This window comes from Anguilla anguilla, chromosome 6, assembly GCF_013347855.1.
Source record: "Anguilla anguilla isolate fAngAng1 chromosome 6, fAngAng1.pri, whole genome shotgun sequence".
NCBI lineage: Eukaryota > Metazoa > Chordata > Actinopteri > Anguilliformes > Anguillidae > Anguilla > Anguilla anguilla.
In genome coordinates, this window is record NC_049206.1 from 2,480,212 (window position 1) to 2,494,623 (window position 14,412).

General features: G+C 42.4%; 2 protein-coding genes across 7 annotated transcripts in view; both read left to right on the forward strand.

Annotated features, from left to right (window-relative positions):
- Nucleotides 1-808: 808 nt before the first annotated feature.
- LOC118228875 (tripartite motif-containing protein 35-like) overlaps nt 809-14,412 on the forward strand; it is a 67,301-nt gene continuing 53,697 nt past the window's right edge. The window contains exons 1-6 of one of the 6 annotated variants that reach the window (XM_035420422.1): nt 827-1,614; nt 3,512-3,607; nt 3,693-3,923; nt 4,064-4,086; nt 12,789-12,907; nt 13,311-14,082. In XM_035420422.1, coding sequence (XP_035276313.1) covers nt 1,210-1,614; nt 3,512-3,607; nt 3,693-3,923; nt 4,064-4,086; nt 12,789-12,907; nt 13,311-13,834 — 1,398 coding nt within the window. In that variant the 5' untranslated portion in view covers nt 827-1,209 and the 3' untranslated portion in view covers nt 13,835-14,082. Of the gene's footprint in view, nt 1,615-3,511; nt 3,608-3,692; nt 3,924-4,063; nt 4,087-7,988; nt 9,329-11,211; nt 11,308-11,392; nt 11,624-11,757; nt 11,781-12,788; nt 12,908-13,310; nt 14,083-14,412 lie in introns of those variants that run through there. The other 5 variants (XM_035420423.1, XM_035420421.1, XM_035420424.1 and 2 more) reach the window with 5 other exon arrangements.
- On the forward strand, nt 4,266-7,131 carry LOC118228938 (membrane-associated guanylate kinase, WW and PDZ domain-containing protein 1-like). The gene is made up of 3 exons (XM_035420535.1): nt 4,266-4,304; nt 6,102-6,287; nt 6,416-7,131. Exons 1-3 carry the CDS (start codon nt 4,283-4,285, stop codon nt 6,751-6,753), a joined length of 546 nt encoding a protein of 181 aa, XP_035276426.1. The 5' UTR covers nt 4,266-4,282; the 3' UTR covers nt 6,754-7,131.

Here is a 14,412-nt window from a genome sequence, read left to right on the forward strand (position 1 = left end):
GTTCAGCTTCCAAAACATTGCAACACGCGGGCTCTGGTCAGACTCAGGCTGAATAGAATGCGGGCTCATGTAGGGTCAGGCTGAAGTTTTTGGGCCTGTTTCAAGCTCTAGTCTGAGAGTGAGGGAAATGTCTGTGGTCATACTCACTCTTTCCACTAGAGGGCGACTGAAGCTGTGCTGAGGCGTTGTTACCGTATTTGTTATCGATGACATGAAGCCGGTCTCCCTCAGTTTTGGACAAGCGTGTTCGGGTGGTCAACTAACGGCTGTTTTCAGAATTTCTCTGGAAGCTACTGAGGAGGACTACAAACTATTAATCCGATAATTTACGTCTCAATTTAATTAATGTTTACTTATTTAAAGATATTAGACATATTAATTTGATAAGTGATAAGCATGGCGTGAAATAAAAAAATAAATTAAAAATATCAAACATCAAACCAATATCAAAATATTAAAACATATCTGACACGACTGCCAGTGAAAATGGAAAAATAAGAATACAATTTCTTACTCCCTTCACAGCCACAATCAAATTTAGAAAACATGTTGCTCATTTTGCTTGTCAGCACACACTAAAAACACGGCATTTCCCCCTGCCAATACACATCCTTTCATCAGTACATCTTCTTATTCTTTGTGTATGTCATGCTTTCATGATGTATGTGCTTATTCCTTATTCTGTGTATTTGCATCATAGTTTGTGACTCAGACTCTGGATTTGTGTTTCAATAATGTTTGTAGGAGAGGATGCATGCTTGAGATTAGCTGGGGAATTAGATTTTATTTGGATTAGCACACATGAGAGAGAACTGACAGAACCTGAAGAACAGGGCTGGTGTAAAACTGCTGGCAGATCAGCCAATCAAACCTCAGTGGTACAATGCTGCCCCCTGCAGGAAGTGCTGTTTGATAATCAGGTGTGTCTAACAGGAAGAGGGAAGTACAATTTCTCGCTGGTGGACGCTTAAGTTACAACAGGGACGTATTTAATATGATTCTAACGTATGTTTTCCAGAAATGAATGAATTTCAGAAAAAAATGTATTGGAGGGAAAAACAAGTGAGAAGTGAAACTGAGAAGAACAGATATGAGAGGAGGTTAAAGAGGCTTTTTTACCTGCCGTTTGAGTGACAGCAGTGAGCACTGAAACTTAAGCTACTGGATTTAGCAGAAATCATTACTGAGCTCAGAACAGACCGAGACAGAATGGCGTCTGGATCTTCTCTCATGGAAGAGGAGTTCTCCTGTCCTGTGTGCACTATAATCTTCAGGTATCCTGTTGTCCTGAGTTGCAGTCACAGCTTCTGTAAGGCCTGTCTGCAGCAGTACTGGGAACAGAAGGGATCTCGGGAGTGCCCAGTGTGCAGGAGAAGATCTTCGAAGGAACTACCTCCCCTTAATCTGTCTCTGAGGAATGCCTGTGAGGCGTTCTTAAAGGAGAGAAGTCAGAGAGCTAAAGCAGGATCTGAAGTGCTCTGCAGTCTACACAGTGAGAAACTCAAACTCTTCTGTTTGGAGGATCAAATACCCGTCTGCCTTGTCTGCCAAACTTCAATAAACCATGAAAACCACAAAATGCGACCAGTTCAAGAGGCTGCAGAAGAGTATAAGGTAATTGTCAGATAACATATTTCACATTTTACCTCATTTTTGTATGGCTTGCAAGAATTTTCAATTTACACATAGTATCAAATTGTGTATGCTTTGTTCTTTTCTTTTGTAAATTCATTGGGATTAAAAATGATTGGGATTTCAGAAAAGAACAGTATGAAGTGACCTTAGTTCTCAGGCAAGACTGCTGTTTGAGCTCCATACTATGTGTCACATGACTAACAGAGAGCGACAAGAGGGCGGTGCAAAGCCAGCGTCAGATGTCAATCAGTGGAGGAACTTTTTTTTTTCCACTAGGAGGGCACTGATTTTTGCTTGGGTCTAGATGGCAGTGTTATATTTGAAGTTGTAAAATATCAATTATGGATGCCATGTACTAGCAAGGCTGCTCTGTGTTAATCAATTTATGGAAATTTCTGTGTCTGTCTCAGAGCGTTTCTCTTGTTCCCTCCGAACGGCCTCGCATGTCAGATGCTCTTTAGAGCTTGCATGTTTATGAAAGCCTTGGTTATATTCAACAGCATGCTTCCAGCTGCAATGTCCCTTCATTATAAAGGTTTAATCAGTGTTTGCACACAATTATCTGAATTTCCCACAAGGGAAACAGAAACTGCATCTGCTTTTACTGTGTACTCCAGTCAGTCTCTTCTGCGCCACCAGTCACTTACAAAAGAGCATTTTCCCACTAAAAATGAGGCTTAGATACTTGTCCTCTTTCACCTGGTCAGGCTTTTCTCTACTAAAATCCTCTGGTGGAGTTTGCAGTGGAGGGTCTGGTCCAAATGTAGTGCTGCTGGAACCTGATGTGCTCCTGCTAGCTAGTGAAGCTGGAGGGTAGCTGATGTCATTAGCTGAATTAGCTGGATCGAGTAGCATAGCGAGACCAGCAGTGTCACTGACTTCATTTGCTGTTGTAGATCCAGACGCTGTAGCTTTGGCATGCATCGGTGGTTCTGAGTGTTCATGAATAGATCCAGTAAATTCTGAACTCTGTCCTGTTCTGGATGGGGCAGGTAGAGCTTTGAGCCATTTTCTGACATCCATTTTGGAAAGTAAACGCTGCCAACGCCCGAATGAACCCTTAAACTGACATGGCCTGTAAAATCTGAGTAGGGGAGCGGGTTGCCAGATCAGGATTTCATGTTTTTTTTTTCTTTTAACTACTAGTTTTGAATGCACGTTTTTATGCATTTTTAACAGAACAATTTCATGCATATTTACAGGAATTATGGTTAATCCATTAATCCTTAATCCATTAAGTATTGTTCATTGCCTTTTTTCTTTTTATAATTTTAATTCCTGGATTAATTCTTATTTTTAATTGTTTATGGCTGTTCTTATACTGCACTGTGGTCCCTGGGTTAATGTATTTTCTTTTTTTTCTTACACCCATCTGTAATGAGATGAATAACAATAAACAAAACTTTAACAATATTTTCATTTTAATTATGTCACTGATCTGAAAATGATAGTTACAGCCCTGGCACAGGTTATGGATAAACTGCATTTATAAACAGCTTTTGACAATTAATGCAATATTTTGCGACTACTTTTTTTTTGGCATAATATTGTCTGTAGTAAATTTAACATCAACACGGAACAAAAATGAAGAAATGATTACTTTTGTGTAAAAAATAATCATTACACTTTCCTGTACGTATTACTTAATGCCTTCATAATTGAGCATTTTAATTTATATTACTTGAAAATTTTATCACCAGCTCAAACACACATTTTGTTGTCCAGTGTTTTTCTATGTATCATGATCACATCCATGCAGTGAAAACCATAGCATTTGGCTTGTATACTTTCTGCTCTTGTGCTGTCTATATAGGCAGTGAAGCTTACTATCAGTCTGTGTTCTCAGTAAAGTATGGACTCTGTCATTTATTTCCAGGGGAAACTCAGGACTGCACTGGCTCCACTGCAGGAAAAGCTTAAAGCCTTAAATGCAGTGAAACTAGTCTGTGATCAAACAGCAGAGCACATCAAGGTACTGTACTGAGGCCTTTAAATCACAGTGTTGAAAATGCAGCTTGTGATTGTGCTGAAATGATGGTGAATAATGTGTATTCCAGAGCCAGGCCCAGCACACAGAGAGACAGATAAAGATGGAGTTTGAGAAACTTCAGCAGTTCCTAAAAGATGAAGAGGCAGCCAGGATCGCTGCACTGAGGGAGGAAGAGAAGCAGAAGAGTCAGATGATGAAGGAGAAGATTGAGAAGATGACAGAAGAGATATCATCCCTTTCAGAACAAATCAGAGCCATAGAACAGGAGCTGGGGGCTGAAGACGTCTCATTCCTGCAGGTAAGTCATGTGTCATAATCACACATAAAACATATTTATCAATTTACTCAAATGGGAATATATTACATTGATACAGTTAGTTTTTATAGTCTGAGTATTGGTTATAGTAATAAAAATCAACTCTTATTCACTTATTTCAGAGCTACAAAGATGTGGAGAAACGGTATGTAAACTCCAGCCTTTCTCTCTATTCAATCTTTTAATCTCCTCTTCATTTCTCTCTTCAGTTTAAATGTTAAGGCTAGTTTGAATATTATTGCAGAGCCCAGTGCACACTGGCGGATCCAGAGAAGGTCTCAGGAGTGCTGATTGATGTGGCCAAGCACCTGGGCAATCTGAAGTACAGAGTGTGGGAGAAGATGCTGGGGACTGTTCAATACAGTGAGTACTGGGGGCAGGGAGCTCTGCATTGTCCCTGGACAGGGGGAATCTTCAGCATTCTTTCCACAAGCTGCTAAAGCCAGTCAGAGTCATATTGGTCCTGTAAGAAATCCCTCAGATACACCAAATGGTGCGTCAAAATCACCTACTGTAAAAAACCAAAACTTGTGAAGATCACCAGCTGTAAAAAATAAAACCTTGTTGAGATCACTAACTGTAAGAACCCATAACTAGTTCAGATCACTAACTGTAAGAAACCCCTCTGCAAACAGTGGAAGTAACTGAGTGGCGAAGGAACGCTTGTAGTCTTACCCGGTGCAAATGGAACGGGTGTTAATTTAATTTTATCTTGATTATCTGACTCCAAAATAGTTTTAAACTTTCCTCTGTACTAACAGTCATTCATAGATGAAGGAGACCCGTAGTGTGGCTCTATACGGATGGCTGTCTAACTTTGTAGATGTGGACGTGTCTCTGGCTTGTGTAGCCTGCACAAATACATTTGTGTATCCTGCTACGACACTAGTGTATAGGTGAGTGACTAGGAGGTGCAGATATCCTGAGTTCTGTGTGTATGTTGGGACCTTAAAACTGCAAAGTGTGCAGTGTTAAGAGTCAACAAGCAATACCAGGTTACAATAAATGCAGCTTATTTTTCAGTAATAATGACAATACAGAATACAATACGTGAGCGGTGAAATGGCTATATGCACATGCATATGCCCAGGAGAACGAGTCTCCTTGAACCATTGCACACTTCCTCCTATACACAAAACGATCAACTAAAGGCACAGTCATGACAAAACAGTACAGGTCAGCGATCTCTGTAAGCATAGCATACCAGGTTACCTGGCAGGGCGCTCACCTGTAGGTATCTTAAGTCAGCACCCCACCACCGAAGACACCCAGTTGACTTTCCCACAATACAAAACATGACTGCACTGTATTATGGAGAACCTAAGGGTAACATAATGCTGATCTAGCAGGATTTTTTGCTCTAATTAACATTAGCATACATTTGGAAACAAATCTGTTGAACAACTAAGCATGTTAGTTAACAGAGTATTTAAAAAAGAACCTATTAGCCTAAAAGACCCAACAACAAACACGATTGTTAGGCACAATCAGGTAATTAATCATCAATTTCAATCATTTTATAAGGAATTATATGAATCAGAATTAAAACAAGAACATGATCCCCTCCCCTTTCTTAAATCAATTCATCTGAAACACATATCTTTGGAAGAATAGGTCGACCTCAGACTAAGAAATCAAATGCACTATCAGTAGTTTTCTTTTTTTTTTTAAAAGCACCTGGAATAGATGGTCTTACTACAGTGTACTAAGACCATCTACCATTGTGTGACCAGGGACCAGACACACACAAATCGATTGCACTTCTCGCAGTTGTCTTTATTTTTATTCCCGCTCCATTTGCCCACCTGATACCGCTTTTTCGAAACGTTTTCATGGTCTCAGTTTCAGTGATAAACTGGACACATGTCTAAGACATTACCTCCGCAGAGTTACAAACCTACCGTTTCTATAACTAGCGCAAAATTATAAAGCCCCTCCCCAAAGTCTTCTCCAGCTTCATCACATAATTGCAATGAATTAATTATGAGTGATTATAGTTGATATATATATATATATATATATATATATATATATATAGCCTAGTAGTACACAAGTTTCCAAAAAAAAAAGTTTGCTGCCTCCACAGCTAGTTCGCTAGTAGAAAGAAAATCGAAGGTTGCGCTCCAGACTGAAAAGAAGGGGTGCATTTCTCTGCTCCAGGAGGGAAGCCCTTTTTCACGAGGAACCCGGCGGAGCTGAAGGGGGCCTTCGTCCACACCAAGCTGGAGAGGAGCTGGCAAGGCTTCGGATTTTCGGTGGTCGGAGGCAAAGAGCCGGACGAGTTCCTGCAGATCAAAAGCCTGGTTCCGGACGGGCCCGCTGCTCTGGACGGGACGATGGAGACAGGTGGGTTTCCTCTGCGTTCTGACGCGGTCCCAAATGGACCCCGGCCTCCTGCCGCTCGGCTTCTCTCCTCGTTCGATTAGCCTCGTGTGCCAGGCTGGTACCCAACTCTGACTGGTGTTGTCCCGCAGGCGACGTGATCGTGAGCGTGAATGAGACGTGCGTGCTGGGTCACACGCACGCCCAGGTGGTGAAGATCTTCCAGTCCATCCGCACTGGATCCACGGTGGACCTGGAGCTGTGCAGGGGTTACCCCTTACCCTTTGACCCCAACGACCCCAACACCAGCCTGATGACCTCGGCGGCCGTCACGGTCAAGGAACCCGTCGTGGTCACTGAGCGGAGGGGCAACGGCTCGCCATCTGGCCAGGCTGTCGCCCCGGGCAACGGCTCCGGGGGGGGGCCAGAAAGCCCCTCCCATACCGCCCCTCCTCCTCCACCGAGGTGGGGCCCGAGCCCGGCGATGTAGTCACGCCGGCGTCGTCCGTCGTCGCCCGGCCCGAGCTCATCGCTGTCCACGTGGAGAAGGGCGACCAAGGCTTCGGGTTCTTCATCGCCGGCGGCCCCGCAGGGGGTGGGCAACGGGTCAAGCGGATCGTGGACCACCCCCGCTGCCGGGGCCTGAAGGAGGGGGACGTCCTGGTGGAGGTCAACGGGAGGAACGTGCAGAGCATGACCCACGACCAGGTGGTGGCGCTGCTGAGCCAGTGTGCCAAAGGAAGCGAGGTCACCATGCTGGTGCAGAGAGGGGAGCTCTGAAGTGCTGAACGAGGAAGTGGACGGGTCGCACAGGAAGTGGCTTCGCAAACGCTGGCGCACAGAAGTGAATGCTGATTTGCTGAACAAAGGGTCACAGGGACTGAGGTCGCTGTGGTAGTGCACCGAGGTGAGCAGCGAACCAGAAACAGGGATAGAATAAGACTGCAGTCTCAACAGAATCTCCAGACACTGTTAATGACCACTTCTGTCACAGCCCATATAAAGTCTCCATCGATCCTGTTTTTATACAGTAAGCTTTTGCAGACCGTCTGTAGTTTCTGCTCACCGGTTTTAATTTGAAAACGGTGCATCGTTTCTAAATAAATAAATTAAATACCAGCTAACCTTTTGGATTCTGGGTTTGATATCTGCAATGGATTAGGTTTCAGTTTCCATACTAAATAGTACAACCGATTTCTAGACACTTTCAGGAGGCCAATGTCTCCCCAAGACTTTGTCTGTATTTATGTAATTCTGAAAACACTATAATGCCATCCGTTGTGATGTCACGTTGGTAAACTGTGGCGTCTGGTTCTGGTGTTTTCTGTTGTATTTTGCATATGGACTGGCCTGATTATGAAGACCTGCTGTAACAGTAGATTTTCAAACAGATGTGAATGCCTGTAGCCTACCTTAAGTCATCAGGCACTGTAAATTAGCTAACGAATTATTTCAAAGCTGGTATTCGATTTATTGTGAAAGTATTTAAGACATATTAATAAATTTGTTTTAAATTAGGAGATTTGACGTTTAAGTTTTAACGCTTCGTAATTTCATATTTTATTGACTCTAAATCTTCACTATCAGCTTGCTAGAATTGCACCCTCAACTGGATGTTTATACAGTACATATCTGCCATCTGGTTTGATGAAGTACGGGTGGGTAGGCAGCGTTTTGAAATAAACTCTGCGCCAAACTAAAGTGACCAAAACCTTTTCCGGAGCCTGTAAGACGTTTGCGCGATGCCTGTGCCACTGCAGATTCTGCTGCAAAACTGTCCACGTTGGTTTGAAATAAGCAGCGCCCGTTTACTAGGGTACAAGGAATAGCGAAAACTGTTTTGACCAACTCAATTGTGCGAGGAAGGCGTGATTTGTCTTGATTTAAACCAGTTAGGACATAGCTTTTTCCACCCCAATGCTGAAATTTACATTGACAAGTGAGCCGCTTTAAGAAGTGGCTTTCTGTGTATTGTTTCTGGTAAAAGTTAATATTTTCTTCTTTGTATGATTTGTCTGGGATTTGCTCGGCCAAAGATACAAAAGTACAAGAGGTGTCAACTGTTCAGCGCAGCAGCAAACGTTTCAGTCACGTGCTTTCATCAGTGCTAGCTACCACCTGTTCTAAAGCACAACTTAGCTTTGAGTCAGGATATTATAAAGAGGAATGGATTGTGTACTCAAACTCTGGATCTTTGTTTGAATCATGTTTCTAAGGGAGGGCGTGTGCTTGCCATTAGCTGGAAAATTAGATTCCTTTTGGATTAACCCAAAAGACAACCGACAGAACCTGAAGAACCGGGCTGGTGTAAAACTGCTGGCAGATCAGACAATCAAACCTCAGTGGTACAATGCTGCTCCCTGCAGGAAGTGCCGTCTCTGATAATCAGGCGTACATAACAGGAAGAGGGAAGTACAGTTTCTCACAGATGGAAGCTTTAGTTACATCGGGGACCTTTTAATACGATTTCAATCTGTATTTTCCAGAAATACAGGATTTTCTGATAACATAGAGAAAAAATACCAAGACGAAGAGAGATTTGAGTCTAATTTTAAAGACAGTCCTTAGCTTCAGTTTGTTATGACAGCAGTAAGTAAAAGTGAAACTAAACTACAAATTTAACAGAAATCATTACTAAGCTCAGAACAGACACAGACAGAATGGCGTCTGGATCTTCTCTCCTGGAAGAGGAGCTCTCCTGTCCTGTGTGCACTGAAATCTTCAGGGATCCCGTCGTCCTGAGTTGCAGTCACAGCTTCTGTAAGGCCTGTCTGCAGCAGTACTGGGAACAGAAGGGATCTCAGGAGTGCCCAGTTTGCAGGAGAAGATCTTCCAAGGATGAACCTCTCATTAGCCTGTCTCTGAGGAATGCCTGTGAGGCTTTCTTAAATGAGAGAAGTCAGAGAGCTAAAGCAGGATCTGAAGTGCTCTGCAGTCTGCACAGTGAGAAACTCAAACTCTTCTGTTTGGTGGATCAAATACCCGTCTGTGTTATCTGCCAAACTTCAAAAAACCATGAAAACCACAAAATGCGACCAGTTCAGGAGGCTGCAGAAGAGTATAAGGTAACTGTCAGATAACATATTTCACATTTTACCTTCATTTTATGTTTTATGGCTTGTAAGAATTTTCATTTTACACATAGTATCAAACTGTGTATGCTTTATCCTTTTCTTTTGTAAATTCTTTGGGATAAAAACTATTGGGATTTAATAAAAGAATTGTATAAAGTGACTTTATTTTTCAGGCAAGATTGCAGTTTGAGCTCCACAGTATGTGTCACATGACTAACAGATGCAAGAGGGCGGGGCAAAGCCAGTGTCAGATGTCAATCAGTGGAATCAGAGGAACTTATTTTTACTGGGAGGGCACTGATTTTTACATGGGTCTAGGTGACAGTGTTACACCTGAAGTTCTAAAATATCAATTATGGATGCCATGTACTATCTATTTCTAGAAGGCTGCTCTGTGTTAATCAATTTCTGGACATTTCTGGGTCTGTCTCAGAGCGTTTCTCTTGTTCCCTCCGAACGGCCTCGCATGTCAGATGCTCTTTAAGGCTTGCATGTTTATGAAAGCCTTTGTTATATTCAACAGCATGCTTCCAATTGCAATATCCCTTCACTTTAAATGTTGAATCAGTTTTGGAACACAATTATCTGAATTTCCCACAAGGGAAACAGAAACTGCATCTGCTTTTACTGTGTATTCCAGTCAGTCTCTCCTGTGCCACCAGTCACTTACGAAAGAGCATTTTCCCACTAAAAATGTGGCTTAGATACTTGTCCTCTTTCACCTGGTCATGTTTTTCTCTACTAAAATCCTCTGGTGGAGTTTGCAGTGGAGGGTGTGGTCCAAATGTAGTGCTCCTGCTAGCTAGTGAAGCTGGAGGGGAGCTGATGTCATTAGCTGAATTAGCTGGATCGAGTAGCATAGCAAGACCAGCAGTGCCATTGACTTCATTTGCTGTTGTAGATCCAGACGCTGTAGCTTTGGCACGTATCGGTGGTTCTGAGTGTGAATGAGTAGATCCAGTAAATTCTGAACTCTGTCCTGTTGTGGATGAGGCTGATAGAGCTTTGAACCATTTTATAATATTCATTTTGTAGAGTGAACTGCCAAATGCCAACACTCAAATTAACCATTAAACAGACAAGGCATGTAAAATCTGAGTAGGAGAGGGGGTTGCCAGATCACATGATTTCATACATTTTTAACCCAGGGATTCCATATTTATAGTACAGGTACAAATTATGGATATGCTGCATTTATAACCAAATTTTTATGATTAGATGTCAATTAATTATTATATCATTGCCTTTTTAAAAAAATATAATTTTCATTCCTGGATTAATTCCTATTTTTAATTGTTTATGGCTGTTCTCATACTGCACTGTGGTCCCTGAGCTAATGTATTTTCTTCTTTTGTTTACACCCATCTGTAATGAATAGCAACAAACAAAACTTCAACAATCTTTTCAAGTTAATTAAGTGACTGAATTTAAAATGATAGCTACAGTCCTGGCACAAATTATGGATAGACTGCATATATAAACTGATTTTGACAATTAATCCAATATTTTGCAAGAGCTTCACTTATTGGATAATACACGTTGTGTGTAATAAATGTAATATCAACATAGATCAAAAATTAAGAAGTGATTAGCATTTATGTAAAACAAATAATCATTACACCTTCCTCTATGTAATACTTAATGTTGGCATAATTGAGCATTCTAATTTATCTTAGCTGGAAATTTTATAACCAGCTCAAACACGTGTTTAGTTGCCAGTATTTCTTTACATAAAATTATCACATACATGCAGTGAAACCCATAATTTTCAGCGTGTATACTTTATGCTGTCTGTGTAGGCAGTATCTGTTTACAGTTAGTTTACTGTCAGCCTGTGTCCTCAGTAAAGTGTGGACTCTGCCATTTCTTTCCAGGAGAAACTCAGGACTGCACTGGCTCTACTGCAGGAGAAGCTAAAAGCCTTTAATGCAGTGAAACTAATCTGTGATCAAACTGCAGAGCACATCAAGGTACTGTACTGAAGCCTTTAAATCACAGTGTTGAAAATACAGCACTGGATTGTACTGAAATGATGGTGAACAATGTTTATTCCAGAGCCAGGCCCAGCACACAGGGAAACAGATAAAGATGGAGTTTGAGAAACTTCAGCAGTTCCTAAAAGATGAAGAGGCAGCCAGGATTGCTGCACTGAGGGAGGAAGAGGAGCAAAAGAGTCAGATGATGGAGGAAAAGATTGAGAAGATGACAGAAGAGATATCAGCCCTTTCAGAACAAATCAGAGCCATAGAACAGGAGCTGGGAGCTGAAGACATCTCATTCCTGCAGGTAAGTCGTGTCATAATCACACACAAAACACGTTTATCAATACACTCAAATGGGAATATATTATATTGATGCAGTTTTTATAGTCTGAGTATTGGTTATAGTGATAAAAATCTGCTCTTATTCACTTATTTCAGAGCTACAGAGATGTGGAGAAACAGTATGTAAACTCCAGCCTTTCTCTCTATTCAATCTTTTAATCTCCTCTTCCTTTCTCTCTTCAGTTTAAATGGGAATGATAATTTACAAGTACTGCAGCATTTCAGTAAAGATGAGTAAAATGGGACCAGATGGAAAAAATAAAAAACAAATGTTACATTCATGCCTAAATGTGTTATGAGATTAAATTACACAATGATTACATTTATATTATATTAATCACAATGATTAACAACATAATAATAATTATGACATCATTATAATCATCATACGATAATAGGTAATCAGTGATAGATTAAAAATTGCCCCACTCCTGTGTGTGTGTGTCCCTCAGTGGGGTCGGGCTGCTTCATATATGGAGCATCGCGTAGTTCTGGCAGGCCATGAGAGTCAAGCGCTCCGGCTGAATCAGCTGATGGCTCAGCTGAGTGATGTTCGCCTATCACAGTACATTCACTAACAGGGCGGTCTACTTAAACAGCCTCCCTCTACTCATTTGGCTGCTCCTCCTGCATGCAAGCACTGCACGTTGCTTCGTAAATCCCGTCCACCACCCCAGCTCCATCCCCATGCGTCAAGAATTTGCATTTCTCCATTCCTATGTGTTAAGAATTTGTATTGCTCCATCCCTATGTGTTAAGAAATTGCATTGCTCCATCCCTATGTGTTAAGAACTTGCTTTGCTGCTGGATCTGTTCTGTGTGTACCCCTCTAGGGGGGTTTGGCTGCTGGCCTCCCGGCCTTATCCACGCGGGCTGCGTGGTTGGCGGGAGAGCTCCAGAACAGAGCCATACCGCCAAACATAACTGTATTGCCTTTATTGTCAATAAAGTTCTACTTTGATGACAGTGGGCCTGACAGAACTGGCAGCCAGTGGGGCTGTGTGGCAGAACGCTGGGAGGGATGGAGCCATTTTCTTATAGAATGAAGATCTGATGTTTCTGCTGATAGTCTTCTATGGTAATGAAGCCACACACACAGCACAAGTGACTCCTGAATATTATTGCAGAGTCCAGTGCACACTGGCGGATCCAGAGAACGTCTCAGGAGCGCTGATTGATGTGGCCAAGCACCTGGGCAATCTGAAGTACAGAGTGTGGGAGAAGATGCTGGGGACTGTTCAATACAGTGAGTACTGGGGGCAGGGAGCTCCACATTGTCACTGTACAGGGGGAATCTTCAGCATCCTTTCCACAAGCTGATGAAGCCAGTCAGAGTCATATTGGTCCTGTCTGTGTAAGAGCCCTGGAGTGAAGAGACTGAGCACCAGTCCTTAATCTCACTGATGCTCATAATAAAATACTGATTTAAGAGTGATAACATATTTTAGGGGACAGGCTTTGCACACTCGTACAATGATTATACAACATGGAACATATACAAATGTTCTTAGCTTTTAGTTCTGGTGCTTGTGTCTGAGGCTATAATGGTTGTTTTTGTGAATCCCAGTTTATATCATTAGGAGCCCATTGTGTCTGATGATTTCACTTTGTGCAGATCAGTGCTGATGTTTCATTCTCTGTCCCTTCAGCTCCTGTGACTCTGGACCCAAACACAGCACATCCCAAACTCTCACTGTTTGAGGATCTGACCAGTGTGAGAGACAGTGATGAGAGACAGCAGGTTCCTGATAATCCAGAGAGATTTGATGGGGGGTGGTGTGTGCTGGGCTTTGAGGGATTCAGCTCAGGGAGACACTGCTGGGATGTAGAGGTGTGGGATGAAGGTTTCTGGGTGGTGGGTGTGGCTAAAGAGTCCATCAGCAGGAATGGGCCTGTGGATCTGAGCCCAGCGGGGGGAGTGTGGGGTATACGGCTGCTGAAAGAGAAATACACAGCCCTGAGCTCCCCACCTACAGACCTCACTGTGCAGAGGAAACCCCAGAGGGTCAGAGTGCAGCTGGACTGGGACAGGGGGGAGGTGTCATTCTCTGACCCCAGTGACAACACTCCTCTCTACACTTTTAAACACTCCTTCACTGAGAGAGTGTTTCCATTCTTCTGTCCTGGTCCTCTGCGGATCTGTCCACTGAAGGTGTCTGTAAGAGTGGAATAGTGCTGTGGTTTGTGTGCAAGGATCAGGTGAACAGACTGCTTCTTTCACTTTGACAAGATTAATGAGTGTATATATATATATACATATATATATATAATATTTTACAATAATCTATTTAATCATTAAAAAAATATATCCATGTCTGCAGCAGTTCGTGATGAATGTCCCTTTGTAACCTCATGATGTCAATGTTGGAACTGGTTTGTGTGTAATCAGTTGACTTGTAATAAATGCACCAGTGGAATCACTCCAGAGTGCTGCTCTTTTCCTGACCCGTCACCAGTGTGTCTCCCAGGTGTGTGATGAGGTAAGTCTCTCTCTCAGGTGCAGTATGAACACAGACTGAGATAAATTCTCCCCTTATATGCTGGGTTTGGGTTCAGTTCAAACTCACATGTGCTGATCTGATATACTGATAAGCTAAGTATCCTGCTTGTGCTATGAACTCTGAGAGTGAGTTTGCAATTTTCACCTGAGCCTGATAAAACCGGACCAGTACCCGAGGGATTGGGACGGTTCGGGTCCTAATTCTGCCTGTTTCTATTGGGCTGGTTGGGGTTTTGCTTTTTGTAGCTGGG